General features: G+C 45.4%; 1 protein-coding gene across 4 annotated transcripts in view; it reads left to right on the forward strand.

Moving 5' to 3' along the window:
• The first annotated feature begins 5,001 nt into the window (after positions 1 to 5,001).
• Positions 5,002 to 12,495, forward strand: part of ANAPC1 (anaphase promoting complex subunit 1) — a 33,586-nt gene continuing 26,092 nt past the window's right edge. For 2 of the 4 annotated variants that reach the window (XM_055725748.1, XM_055725750.1), the window contains exons 1-13: positions 5,003 to 5,394; positions 5,533 to 5,694; positions 5,873 to 5,924; positions 6,162 to 6,271; positions 6,648 to 6,730; positions 7,881 to 7,954; positions 8,235 to 8,383; positions 8,914 to 9,134; positions 9,710 to 9,919; positions 10,554 to 10,649; positions 11,113 to 11,203; positions 11,320 to 11,385; positions 12,313 to 12,450. In XM_055725748.1, coding sequence (XP_055581723.1) covers positions 5,182 to 5,394; positions 5,533 to 5,694; positions 5,873 to 5,924; positions 6,162 to 6,271; positions 6,648 to 6,730; positions 7,881 to 7,954; positions 8,235 to 8,383; positions 8,914 to 9,134; positions 9,710 to 9,919; positions 10,554 to 10,649; positions 11,113 to 11,203; positions 11,320 to 11,385; positions 12,313 to 12,450 — 1,665 coding nt within the window. In that variant the 5' untranslated portion in view covers positions 5,003 to 5,181. Of the gene's footprint in view, positions 5,395 to 5,532; positions 5,695 to 5,872; positions 5,925 to 6,161; positions 6,272 to 6,647; positions 6,731 to 7,880; positions 7,955 to 8,234; positions 8,384 to 8,913; positions 9,135 to 9,709; positions 9,920 to 10,553; positions 10,650 to 11,112; positions 11,204 to 11,319; positions 11,386 to 12,312; positions 12,451 to 12,495 lie in introns of all 4 variants that reach the window. The other 2 variants (XM_055725751.1, XM_055725749.1) reach the window with 2 other exon arrangements.

Here is a 12,495-nt window from a genome sequence, read left to right on the forward strand (position 1 = left end):
GCTGGGAAGGGCAGTGCAGTTCTCCGACTGTTACAAAGAAAAGAACCATACAAAATCCAGTCTGAAATCTTTTCCAATCGGGAAGAAAAAAAGTCTTAAGTTCTGTGAAAAAAAGAACAACTCACTCACAGACTTCCCTGACTTGCAAAGCTGCTTATTCACTGCATATTCTCAGGTCTTGGTGACAGAGATTGAATTTCCTCCCTTGCTGCCTCTTTTTCTCCAGACCAGCTTCTCACATCTTGAAGTGATCAGCAGCTTAGGAAGGGTGCGTGTCACTAGAGGCCCAGATTAAAGGGGAGAAGAAAAATGTACCAAAGCTGTTGCAAGAAGGCTGAGCATCTTCAGCAGTGCCTAAGAGCCAGTGCCTTCTGTGCAACTCCAGCAGCGTCACTTTTTCTCCAGATTTTGAGTCTATTCCCCATGCAAGCAGCATCACTCAGGGAGTAGGAGGAGACCAGGGGACAGGCATTTGTCCCTCTGTCTTTCCAGGCTGGCTGTTGATATAAGCCTGTCATTTGTGGTCAGCTTTTGCCACATGGGTACACTTTCATCTGGCTGCATTCGCTGTCCCTGCCGGCTTTGCAGTTTTTGGGAACAAAGCAATGGGAAGGCCTTTGGACTTTGCTGGCTGCAGAGTGGAAACAGCCCCTCACATTAGGATAATGTCATATAATTCCCTCGCTAACATGGGGTGAGGAAGAAGGAGCAATTTCTACGAAAGAAGAGGAAAAAGAAACAAACAACGAGAACACATGGGCACATAAAGAGGATTTAGGCAGCTCTCTAAAATCCCCTAATTTGGGTCATTTCTTTACAGTAGGTTGGTTTCTGTTCAGTGCTGGTGCAAACTAGTCTCCAGCTTGACAGGGTTTGTTGCAGCTCATTTGAGCACAGCTTGACATGAGGAAGAAGCCATTGCATGGAGGGGGAGGAAGAAGCAAGGAAGAGGAGAAAACAGAGGAGAAACTCTCAAGCAAGGTTTGTGATAGGAAAGGTCTCGAAGCAGCTGGCAGCAGACAGCCTGACCACCTTGGCTGCTCTCGGGTTGGTGATATGCAGTTTCTGCCTTGCCCAGCACACTGCTGTCCTCAGTCTTCTTCCAACAGCATATGGAAGGTAGGCTCAGGAGCAGCCTCGACAGCCTTCGCCAGAGCAGATTACTGTCACAGCACTAGCCAGCTGCTACAAGGCTTTTACCATCACATACCAGGTTAACTTCAATAAGAAGTTATCACACCTTGCCCCAGCAAAGCCACCAACCCCCCACAAGGTTTCAAAAGTTTATCTACTGTCCGTGCTGTTTCTTCATACTTTTCAGGCCAGTCCACCCTACTTCTTGCCTTTGCTGCATCCAGATTTTTCCTTCTCCAGGCTGCTCTTTCAGCCAGCCTCTCCTCATCCAGGCCCCCTGCTTCTCCCTGGGCCTCTCCTTGTCTCTCCTACATCCAGGGTACTCTCTCACCTCCCACTGCTTCTTCTGAGTTTCTCTTCCTCCAGTGCTCCTCTTCATACAGTCCTTAAAGCTATTTAACTACTTAGGAGGAACCAGCCACAGCTGCATGTTATCCACATCAACCAGCCCTCAACCCCTGTAGCCAGCCCACAGCTGTACATTATCAATGTTAATTAACCCAGCTTCATTCCTCTATAATTCCTTTACAGATTACGTATTTCCCTACCTCAGAGTCCAAACTCAACAGTTGCTCTGGGGGTCTCCACACAAACTATGATTTTTAGTCCCAAAGTACATGTGTGGCCAGACTCACAAGATCTCTCCAAATAGCATCCCCTGTTCTTGCTACCTGGGGCTGGGCATCAGTCAGCATTTGGCCCTAGAAAAAGTCTTGCAGCCCTCCTGGGGCAGTGGAAGAAGGAGAAAGGCAACTGATGTCAAAGGTTTCAGAGGACTGAAATTAAGGGAGAACCTTTAACTGGAAACAAAGGCTGCCTGTCTTCTCTGAGCGCCAGGAACCAGCTAAACCAGTCATGCTCACAGCTCTCCAGGTGCTGTAGTGCAACAGAGGCCATACTGGAGGGATCGCCTGCCTCTCCTCTTCCGAAGGAGGAGGGCAGAGCAGAGTGCAGGTAACTGCATGGGTACCAGCTGTTTCAGAGCCACGCTTTCGGCAGTGGCTCTCCAGTGCAAAGCTTATCAGATCCATCGCCCAGGTCATCCCACCCAGGAGAGGCCACTGTCCTTTGAGTCCCCGTTTCCTTGCTGGGTTGGTGCACCTATGCATGTGGAGTTCTGCTTGTGAGCAGAAAGATGCTTATCTTTATTACGGGCTTCTCCTGCCTGGATGAGAAGTTGTAATTCTTTTCTGATAACATCAGCAGCTGCACAGGTCCTCTCAGCTTTCTCTTAGCAGGATCCCAGCGAGCATTGCAGGTGCCCTAAGAGGCACCCCAGAGCATCGTGGTGCCAGGCTACCGCCTGAACTTGTCCCTTTAGTTTTTTTGCAGTTTCACTTCAGATCATTGACATAATTTCTTCACAAGACTATTCAGAAACTTTGGAGGCAACATAATACTTGTGAAATCGGACCATTTAGCATAAATGGCACAAGGCAATCAGACTTCAGGCTATCTGTTGTGATTTTTCCCCTTTGCTCTTTCTGTATTTTTATTTTCATTTTGCTAAATCTATTCTTCCCTTTAATTCTGCTTCCTCTTTATGTCTATTTTTATCTTTATTTGCAGGGGCTCTTGTTCTTTTAAATACCAAACTCTTTCGGCAGTATGTTTTTAGCTGAAGGCAGACGGCCTCTTTGTGTCAACTGTTACATCCCAGTCACAGGATGCAGCTTGCAAACAATTTGCAGAGAAAACTGAGTATTTTGTGGTGCTACTAAAATGCCTTTTTTCTTGTGCTGCTTTCTTTGGGCACATTGTACATGCTACGTCTCTTTTACCAGGCACATTCTGTCCTTTGGCTCAGCTGTTTCTTCATAGGACAATTTCTCCTGGTCTGCAAATTATTTCGCAAAAGCAGAAAGCCATCTCCAAAGGTTGGACACTGGCTTGAACCTTCCTTGTTCTGAGCCCTGGGCATTCTTACTTGCCCACAAAACTGCTGTTTGTATTTCACAGTCTTATTTGTGTAAATCCACCCACTTGTCTCCATATGGAAATGTGGTCTGTGGCTGGATCTGCAGATCCAGGCTACCATTTCTTCTGCTTGTCTTCCTGCCAGCAGCTGCAATAGGATTTGAAAGCACCCTGCAGCCTTGTGAACTCTTGCTTCTCCTAAACCTGGCTTTCCGCAGCAGGTTGCTTCTCATTTCTGAGAAAATGATAGTGCTTATTGTCATGACACCTTGAACCAAGAATTCCCCAAACTGCATGCTGGAACCATGGTTTCAAATATGCTTTCAATTCTTCCACAGCTTCTCCCTTCTTCTTTGACTTCTCATGTGAAACTAGTACATTGAAAAGAATCATCCTCATGAGAATGCACTACCCTTTCTGTTCCCGTCAGGGTACGTCACACAGGTTTTGTTCTGTTACTATTGCCTGTCAGACAAGCTCCTTTTGCACTTCTTCACCACAGATCTTAATTACCAAAAAAAACCAACAAAAAACCCAGCATTTTCTGGTATGGTACTTGCACACAAATGGAGAAAGTATGCTGCTGCAGGAACGGCACTATGCTGAAAGCTAGTAACTGGCTCTGATTTATAGCCAGCAACACCCTCTTGTTTAGGTGAGCAATTATAAAGGTGAAAGGTAAAGGGAAGAGCTGATTTTGCAATGTATGAATGGTTGAAAAGACTGCAGGGCATGTCCACGTGGGACAGATGCCTGTGTGCAGTAGTGCCTGCAAGATGGGCAGATTAACAGTACAGTGCTGATCGCATCAGTGAAACTTGTTCTTAAAAGAGTAAAAATAATCTGATTGTCCCACCCAATTTTGGCAGCTGAGTACATCCCAGAGCACTATTTCTGCATGTTTTGCCGTGACACCACAACTAAGGCAGAACAGTAGAGGCTGGAAGCCAAAGCCCAATTACACACGAGTGACATTTGATTGTACAGAAACTCACCTTTGGCAAAATCTGGCGGTTCTCATCAGAAAAGCCAGGCTAACTGCCTGACACCTAGTGCTGGTAATCAGAGATGCAGCTTGCAAAGGTTTTTTGTTTTTTTACAAGTGTGGCAGGCTGTCAATCGCCGGTTCAGGATTGAAGGTGGATGATACATCTCTTCACTCAAGACGTAACAGTCACTGCAGGTGCTGACCACCAGCACCTCAGGACCCGGGTTTTTAGCTGGTCTAAGTCAGCAGAGCCCAGACTTCTGATGAGTTACACTAATCCGTATCACAGGAACATCTGAAAGTTTGTGAAGAGGCTTGTACAACACGGCTGTTGATGACTGCAGAGGGACAGAGGGCTAGGACGTCCTGCCAGTCCTATGAAATAATTGAATGTTCTATTTTCTGTTTCCTAAGCACCATGCCTGCCTTTGGAAAGTAACTGCTCATACATACTGTTTAAACAGGTAAACGAATTCCACACTGCATGAACTTTTACACCTTAAAGCAAAAAGACATTGACGCACCAGTGTAGAAGCTGTTAAAATATTTAACTGCAGAAATACAGGCCCAGCCGTAAGGGGGGGTTCTGTTATAGGCCTCAGATTTAGAGGACAGTCCTTTGGATGGTTGCTAGGTACAGTTGGACAAGAAAGTGCAGAGAGACTATTCGGTTCCCGAGGGGTGCAGCAAGTCCAAGTTCATGAGGAAAACTGCCACGGGAGGCGGCGGGGGAGGGGGGGGGGGGGGGGCAGCGGACGCAGAGGGCTGAGACAGCAGCTGTATGGGAAGTACTCTGCTGCCCGGGGAGGCCCGCAAGCCAGCGATCCCACGTGAAAGATCGGTGTGATTATTCTAGGCCAAAACGGCGTTTTGAGCAGGATTCCCCTCTGCAAACGGCCCAAAGGCCCTCGGGCCCGGCATGAGGCCCCACCGCCATTTCGCTCCCAGCGTCCTCTGCGCGGCACCGCGGGGCAGGGCGGGGGCGACAAGATGGCCGCGCCCATGTGAGGAGCCGCCGCCGCCGTCCGCGCTCGCTTCAGCCGCGCTGCCGCTTCCCGCGTGGCCCCGGTAGGCGCGGGAGCCGGAGCCCGGTCGCGGCGGCTGTGCGTCCGTCCCAGAAATAATGAGGATATCGGGCCCCCATGTCGGACCACTCTGACGAGAGGGCGACGATGATTGCGGCCGGCGACCTGCAGGAGTTCGCCCCCCGGGGCCGCGAGCACTGCCGGCGCCACCCCAGCGCCCTCACCCTCCAGCTGCGGCGGCTGCAGCCCGCCTCCGAGCTCTGCTCCTCCGACGGAGCGGCCGGCCTGGTGGGCTGCCTCCGCGAGGTGACGATCCACGAGCGGCAGCGGGTACGAGGCGGCGGGGGCTTCGGCCTGGCCTCCGGCTCCCTCAGTAATCGCCCCGCCGTGACCGCGCAGCGATGACCGGCTGCTGGGCTCACACCGGCAGGCCCCGTAGCTTTCCCTCAAAAAAATCTTGGTTTTCAGGAGAGTTGGCAGTTGAGGAAAGGCGTCAGTGATGTTGGGGAAGCGGTGGACTTCGATGAAGAGCTGTACGTGGCCAGCAATATGGTCATCTGGAGCAAAGGCAGTAAAAACCACGCGTCTGCAGTGTATAAGGCTTTCACGGTCGACAGCCCTGTTCTGCAGGTATGAGAACCTGGAAAGGTGGCGACTGAACGAATGCGCCTTAGCTAAAAAGGACCCGCTGAGTGTTTTCAGGGGGTGGTCTGAGCTGGGGTTATTTTGGGAAATGGGGAAACAAGAGATTGTGTAGTAGCATCAGCTAATAATCGTAAGTTAGTAATTATACTCTGTTTGGTTTTAGGCCTTATGGTGTGATTTCACTATACCCCAGGACAAATCTGAAAAAGCTGATGGTAAGTTTCCTGCTTATTGTAATGCTAGAACAGACACTTCAAGTTCAGCTCTCATGGCTTCAGAAGCTTCTTCACAATGCTTTGCTGTGTTAAAAGTCTAAAGACTTGCTGGTTTAAAGACTTACTGTGTTAAAACTGTTAACCTTACTCAAGTGTACTTTTTGTGTATAGGGGATGCCTAAAGAAAGAGAGAAACTTCAATGTGTAGGGTTTTTTTTTCTTTTCTTTCCCCCCCAGTTTCAGGCAGTGATGAAATAGTAGAGAAATGTATCTGCATATTGCAGAATTCCTGTATAAATGTGCATAGCATAGAGGGAAAGGATTACATTGCTGCTTTACCTTTTCAGGTAAGTGCTGTCTTTTTTTTTTTTCTTCCACAAATGGGCTTGTTATGTGTTTGCACACTGTGGTGGGGAGTTGTGCATAAAGTGCTGCTGGTCGTGGTCACCTGCGGGTGAAAGCGACAAGGCTGATGAAAGTGTGGCCTTGTGGTTTGGGCATTGAATACTGCTGGAAGTAGTGGAAGCTGGCTGTGTGATGTAGGAAAGTATGGGTATGACTGCTTCGTCATCTGAGAACCTGCTCCAGTTTACATTACTCTTCTCTCAAGCAAAGGCCTAAACACCTTATTTTGCTACAATGAGATACTCAAACATGAAACATAATCAATATGGTAAGTACGTGATTGGTTTTTGTCATAAAACTATTTGTAATTTTTTATAGGTCGCAAATGTCTGGCCAACAAAATACGGTTTGTTATTTGAGCGCACCAGTTCTTCACATGAAGTACCTCCAAGTCCACCCAGGTATGTAATGAGCGGATTTTATTGTTTCATTATAGACAGTTTGCTAATCTAATACAGGAGGGAGTGCAAGAGTTGAAGAGCATTAATGAAAGGATCAGTGTGTTCATGATGGGGACAGGTAAAATCAGGTGAAACACAAGGAAATAGCAGGAAGGAACTGAATGCTGACAATCCATATTCCTCTGATACTGTGTTCAGAACTAGTTGGGAGTGATGATCCTGGGAATGGGATATGGGGGGCATGATATGGGTGTTACTAGCCTGATTTCATTAAGGTTTGTCTGGTGAATTGGTTTCAGGCTGTGATGGATGACTTGGAGATTCACTGAGGGATTGTCATTGAGACACTTTCTCTCAGCTGCAGAATGTTTTAAATATATGGAGCATTACCTGTTTGGTGAGGATCCTAGACCCATGCTCTGTGGCTGGACATACAGCTGAGAAGCAGAGTAAGAAGTTGGATGGTGTGCTGATGAGCAGCTTTAATACAGCCACTTGCTCTTTCGGGCTTTGTGTCCATTCCTGGCGCTTGTGATTCTCTAGTCCTCAGAAGAGTTGGGATTAGAAATGGAGGTCCTGGAAATGTTTATTGAACACGCTCATGAAAATGTGCATTGCAAAAATCATGATTGACCCAACTCCAGCTGGCCTTCCATGAAAATTCTTCCTTTTGCTACTGCCACCACAGATGGGTGGCTTGATTGCTGCTCTGTGATGGATACAAATTACTTGATGGCGGCCGGCATGTCTGGGTCCTGGGAGCTGTGGAACCTAAACTCTTAAGCTGAGTCTGGGTTAAAGGCTTTCTCCTCTTCCTGCCTCCTCCTCCTAACTCGGCTGGTGCCACTCTGTTCGCTCGGGCCAGCAAAGCCTGTTGTGTGGCCACTAGGTGGGGTCATTCTCAAGTGCTCCGAGATGTAAAACAGGACCTCATCAACCTGTTTGATATCCCAGCCTTTGTCTGAGAGTGCTCCGTTAATCCAGCAAGCTTCTGTGAACGAAATATATGTCTCTACTGTTAAAATTCAGGCTTTGATTTGTTAAGGTCTGAAATGTTTTGGGATCGCAGCATATGTACCAGCTACAAGAGAGAGCAATTATGCTTGTTAGCATGTAGGTTTTGAATATGCTTTGTTTGGTCTCTTTCTAGAGAACCTTTGCCTACTATGTTCAGCATGCTACACCCATTAGATGAGATAACACCTCTTGTCTGTAAGTCTGGAGGTAAGTTTGCATCTTTAGATGTATCACTTGGAGTCTCTCAGTATGGTATCAAACGCTTAATGTGTCACTTTACCATTTTCTGTGTTACAAAACTTGCGAGTAATCACTCGTTCAAGAACACAGAAGCAGGGTGTTTTAGCTGCCTCACGAACAGGGAAACTGTTCAGGAAAGAAACGCAGATTGTGGAAGAAAGAGGGTATGAAAAATGCTGATCCTGTAACTGATAACACTGCTGTAGAAATCATCCTTTTACCTTAACTGAAGTTACTACTTCTTTAGCAGGTGTGTTTGGCTCTGCTAGAGTGCAGTATGTTGCTGACTATACCTTGAGGATCGTGTTTCTTAATGCTGAGCCTTCCATTGTGATGACCTATGATACTGTGCAGAGTTTACATACAGTTTGGGCTCTTCGGAGAGTAAAGCCAGAGGTACAAATTTATTGTTGACTGAATATCATTATAAAAAATTTTGGTGTGTGTTTACGTGTCCTTCTGGCTGTGTGTGTTAGAAATTATTTGTGATTTTGTGTGTGTGTGTGTGTGATTTTATTTTATTTGAAAGAGAGTGTTTGTTGGTGTGTTTCTTGGTTTTTGGTTGTTTTTTTTTTTAAATAGTTTATTTCATGTATTTGCCTGGACCATAGCCAGGGAGATCACCTGATGGTCATGAAGTATATTGTGCTTATTGTGATATTCCTTATGTTGTACCAGAAGGTTTGGACTCCTTAAACTGTTGTGTTCTGTAAGAAAAGTGACAAACAATTTAGTGCCGTGAAAAACCATTGGAGTAGTTTCTGCGACTGAGAGAACATGGTTGGTAGAAATAACTTCTTAGACTGAACACCTCCCTGGGCATGAATTTTTAACACCTAACTGATAAAACAAGCTCTTTGAGCATCTCCCTGGCTGTTACTGCACATGTGCTGTTTGTGCATAGACATCTCTGTTTTCTCTCCCAGGAGCAGAACATGGTGCTGAAGTTCTCGGAGCAGATGGGCACACCACAGCCCATGGCCACGAGCAGCTCTTTGACCGCTCATCTCCGAAGCCTGTCAAAAGGAGACTCGCCTGTGGGCTCCCCTTTCCAGAACTACTCATCTATCCACAGCCAGAGCAGATCGGTGTCATCGCCCAGCATGCAGTCCCGCTCACCATCTATCTCCAACATGGCTGCTTTGAGGTGGGTACTGAACATAATGTGTGGGCAGATGACACCGAAGAATACGAGCTATAGAATAGGGTGGACATCTGGTATTTCTGTCTCTGCTGGTGCAGGTGCCTCTTCTGTTACAGCATCTGAAAGCCTTCTTGTGCCATTATTCCTATAGCACAGAAGGATAATTGACGTGCAAGAGCCAAAGAGGCTGTTCTGTCATTACACAGCCGGTCTGTAGCAGAGTCGAGAACTGTCTGCCAGTTGTTTTGAGGCCCAGGAGTGTTTTCATTTAGCTTTTCTAAAGAAAGCCATATTTAGAGGGAAGAGCGTGGGAGAGATTTTTGGTGGAATGGACTATGCAATTTAAAACGTTGGGTTTTTTACTTTTGAAATCTCATCTATTGGATTCTGACAGAGATGGTTGGAAATTAATTAGTCAACTGTTTTCCTATGCTGGAGGAAACAGATACTGAAGTAGCTGCTGGTTTAGGGTGGCTTTGGTTTGTTTTTAAAGTTTCTACCAGTATATAAGCTCTCTGGGATTCTGTATCTATTTTGAAAATCCACTTTTCAGTAAGGTCTTTCATCTTTGCTTGCAGCCGCTCTTACTCCCCTGCCTTGGGAGTGCATTCTTTCTCAGGAGTGCAGAGGTTCAACTTTTCCAGTAGTACTCAGTCACCGAAGAGGCACAGTATTACCCATTCGCCAAACAGCACTTCCAGTGATTCCTTCCTTATACCAGAAACTGAACCAATTGTTCCTGAGCTGTGTATAGATCATCTGTGGACGGAAACAGTCACAAACATGAGGTTAGGTGCTTGTGTTGGGTTGTGAGAAGTTCTGTATTTCTTTTGCTGGGGTGGGAATAGAGTAAAATGACAGCTTTTAGTGTGTGTTTTCTGAAAATGGTGCCACCTTAAAGTAGATTCGTGGACTTGTATGTCCTATTTTTTTAAAAAAAAAAAATTATGCTCACTAAGTGCCCAGCTCCCTTCAAAAGAGAATTGGGGTAGTTGGAACAGTTTTGCCTGTTGTGTTATTTGTGGCTCTCTGAATTGCGGAATGGTTTTATGAGATCTCTAAGGCAAAGTAGGTTCTAACCTGGTCATTGCTTTGGGGTTTTTCTGATCTTCTAGGGTAGAGTATCTCTTTCTCTGTTACCATCAAAAGGAGCAAAACACAGCATGAAACCCTAAGGCTGAACAGGAGAACAAAGCCAAAGAGCACGTGCTTTGCATGCCAAAAAGTGGGGAATGTGAAAATTGGAGTGCCAGAAAATCAGTTTCAGGCTTAGTGACTGAAACTGAGACTGGTGCCTTCTGGCAACTTGATGCGCTGCTAACTGAAGTCTAGTGAGACCCTACAGCTTGTGACACTGTTTTCCCTCATCAAAACTCTTACAGTAAACCAAACAGTGTGCTGATCATTTTGTCTATTTTACAGAGAGAAGAATTCCCAAGCATCAAAAGTGTTTATTACCACTGACCTTTGTGGGCAGAAGTTCTTGTGCTTTTTAGTGGAATCCCAGCTCCAGCTGCGGTGAGCATCCCTATCTTGGGGACAGGTGAACAAAGAGGAGATGTCTACAAATCACCAGCTAGATAATGGTTTTAACATACTTACTCCTCCAGCTAGTAGAATCTGTTATGGCAACATGTGGTACATCACTGGCTCTCACATGACATGTTTTTAACTGTGGTGGCATAGATGATTTGAGCTATTTAAATAAAACTGAAGCTGAGGGAGAACATTCACTCTAAGTTGAATGGTATTCTTACTTATTTTTATCTTTACCCTTGGAGTATGTTGCGGGCTTTAATTAGACTAGCAGAGTAAAAATAAGTTGACTAGCAGGGCAAAACAAGCAAAGGAAGGAGGAAGGAACCAGGCATACCACAATAAAAGTAACTGTGCCATGCAACACTGTTTTAATTCTCTGTCTTCTTTCCCTAACGACAGATAGGACAGTCTCTTTGTTTCTGTTGTTTTCTCAAATCTCTAGGTGTGTAAAATTTCAAGAGAGCAATGATAAGTCGCAGCTGATATTTGGTTCTGTTACCAGTATTCAAGCAAAGGATGCCGCTCCGGTGCAGGTATGTAACCCTGTGTGGACGATTAACTGTGGAGTATCCTGCTTTGTCACTTGTTGTCCAACTGTTGTCATTTGTCTTAAATACAAGAAGCTGAATACGCAGCTTGATTCTTACAGGGCATTGATATGCTGCTGGTTCTGGAAGGCAGCGGAAATCTAGTGCTTTATTCTGGAGTGGTTCGGGTAAGTAACAGTTTCTCTGTCCTAAAAGAAATGTTTGAATCTTTTTGGTTTATGAGGGGATCCTGTGTGCATCATACCATACAAGGTGTCATTTTAAGCTGCTGTAGGCTGCTGCTCACTTGGGACTTGCTTGGGAATGTGGCTGTGCTCACGTACCAAGTGTAGTTTATGCGCAGTGCTTGAAAGGTAGTTCTGAAGAATCAGTGACACTTTGTGATACAATTAAATAATCTCTTGGTCTTATTGCCAGTGCTGGTAAAATACTAAAGTAACAAAATGCTTTCAAAGAAAAAAACCCTTGAAGAATATGGAAAATAAGAATTGTTCCTGAACAAAAAAAAACTTTCAAACTTCTCTGTAGCATGCCAGATGGTTTTAGTAAAACTGTTAGATATTAAAGCAAAGCAATTTGCTTTAATGAGGGCTGTTATTGGAATGGACGTGATTTGATTAATCAAAAATAAAAGTTTTTCTTAAATTCTGTAGAGATGCACTATGCTCTCTGTGTGTGCAGAAACCTTGGACACTGCAATTTGTACGTGTATGTGTTTCCACACATTTGTGTGCATGTGTGTATAGGTATATATAGACACACATATGTACACAAAAAAGCATATAGTCTCGAAAGTAGAGCTTTCTCAGTGAAGCCCTGCTGGAACTCTTAGTTGGAGTAGACCTGTAGCAACAACATACAGTGCTGACCATATATGGTAGTTTTTTCAGTGTGCCATCATCAGAAGAAAGTAATTACATAAAGTAATCTTTAATCTTCTCTTCAGAGACCTTAGTTTAAGTACGTTGCCATTTTTCTTAAAACATTTCCTTTAAGATGTTAAAATCTGATAATGTCTGTATATGTAAGCAAGCTTGTGGAAGCACAGGCATGAAAACCAACTATTTGTTTTCCTACATACTGTTCACAAAAAGGTGGGGAAGGTTTTTATTCCCGGGCTGCCTGCTCCATCCCTGACAATGTCCACCCAAATGCCTCGGCCGAGCACTCCCTTGGATAGTGTCAGCACTCCATCCAAGCCTTTAAATAAGCATCTGGGGCCCCTAGAAGAGGTAAGGAGAAAGGAAGTCCTGCCATGGAAGGGGCTTAGTTGTAAC

The sequence above is a fragment of the Falco cherrug genome, chromosome 13 (assembly GCF_023634085.1).
Source record: "Falco cherrug isolate bFalChe1 chromosome 13, bFalChe1.pri, whole genome shotgun sequence".
NCBI classification, from domain to species: Eukaryota; Metazoa; Chordata; class Aves; order Falconiformes; family Falconidae; genus Falco; species Falco cherrug.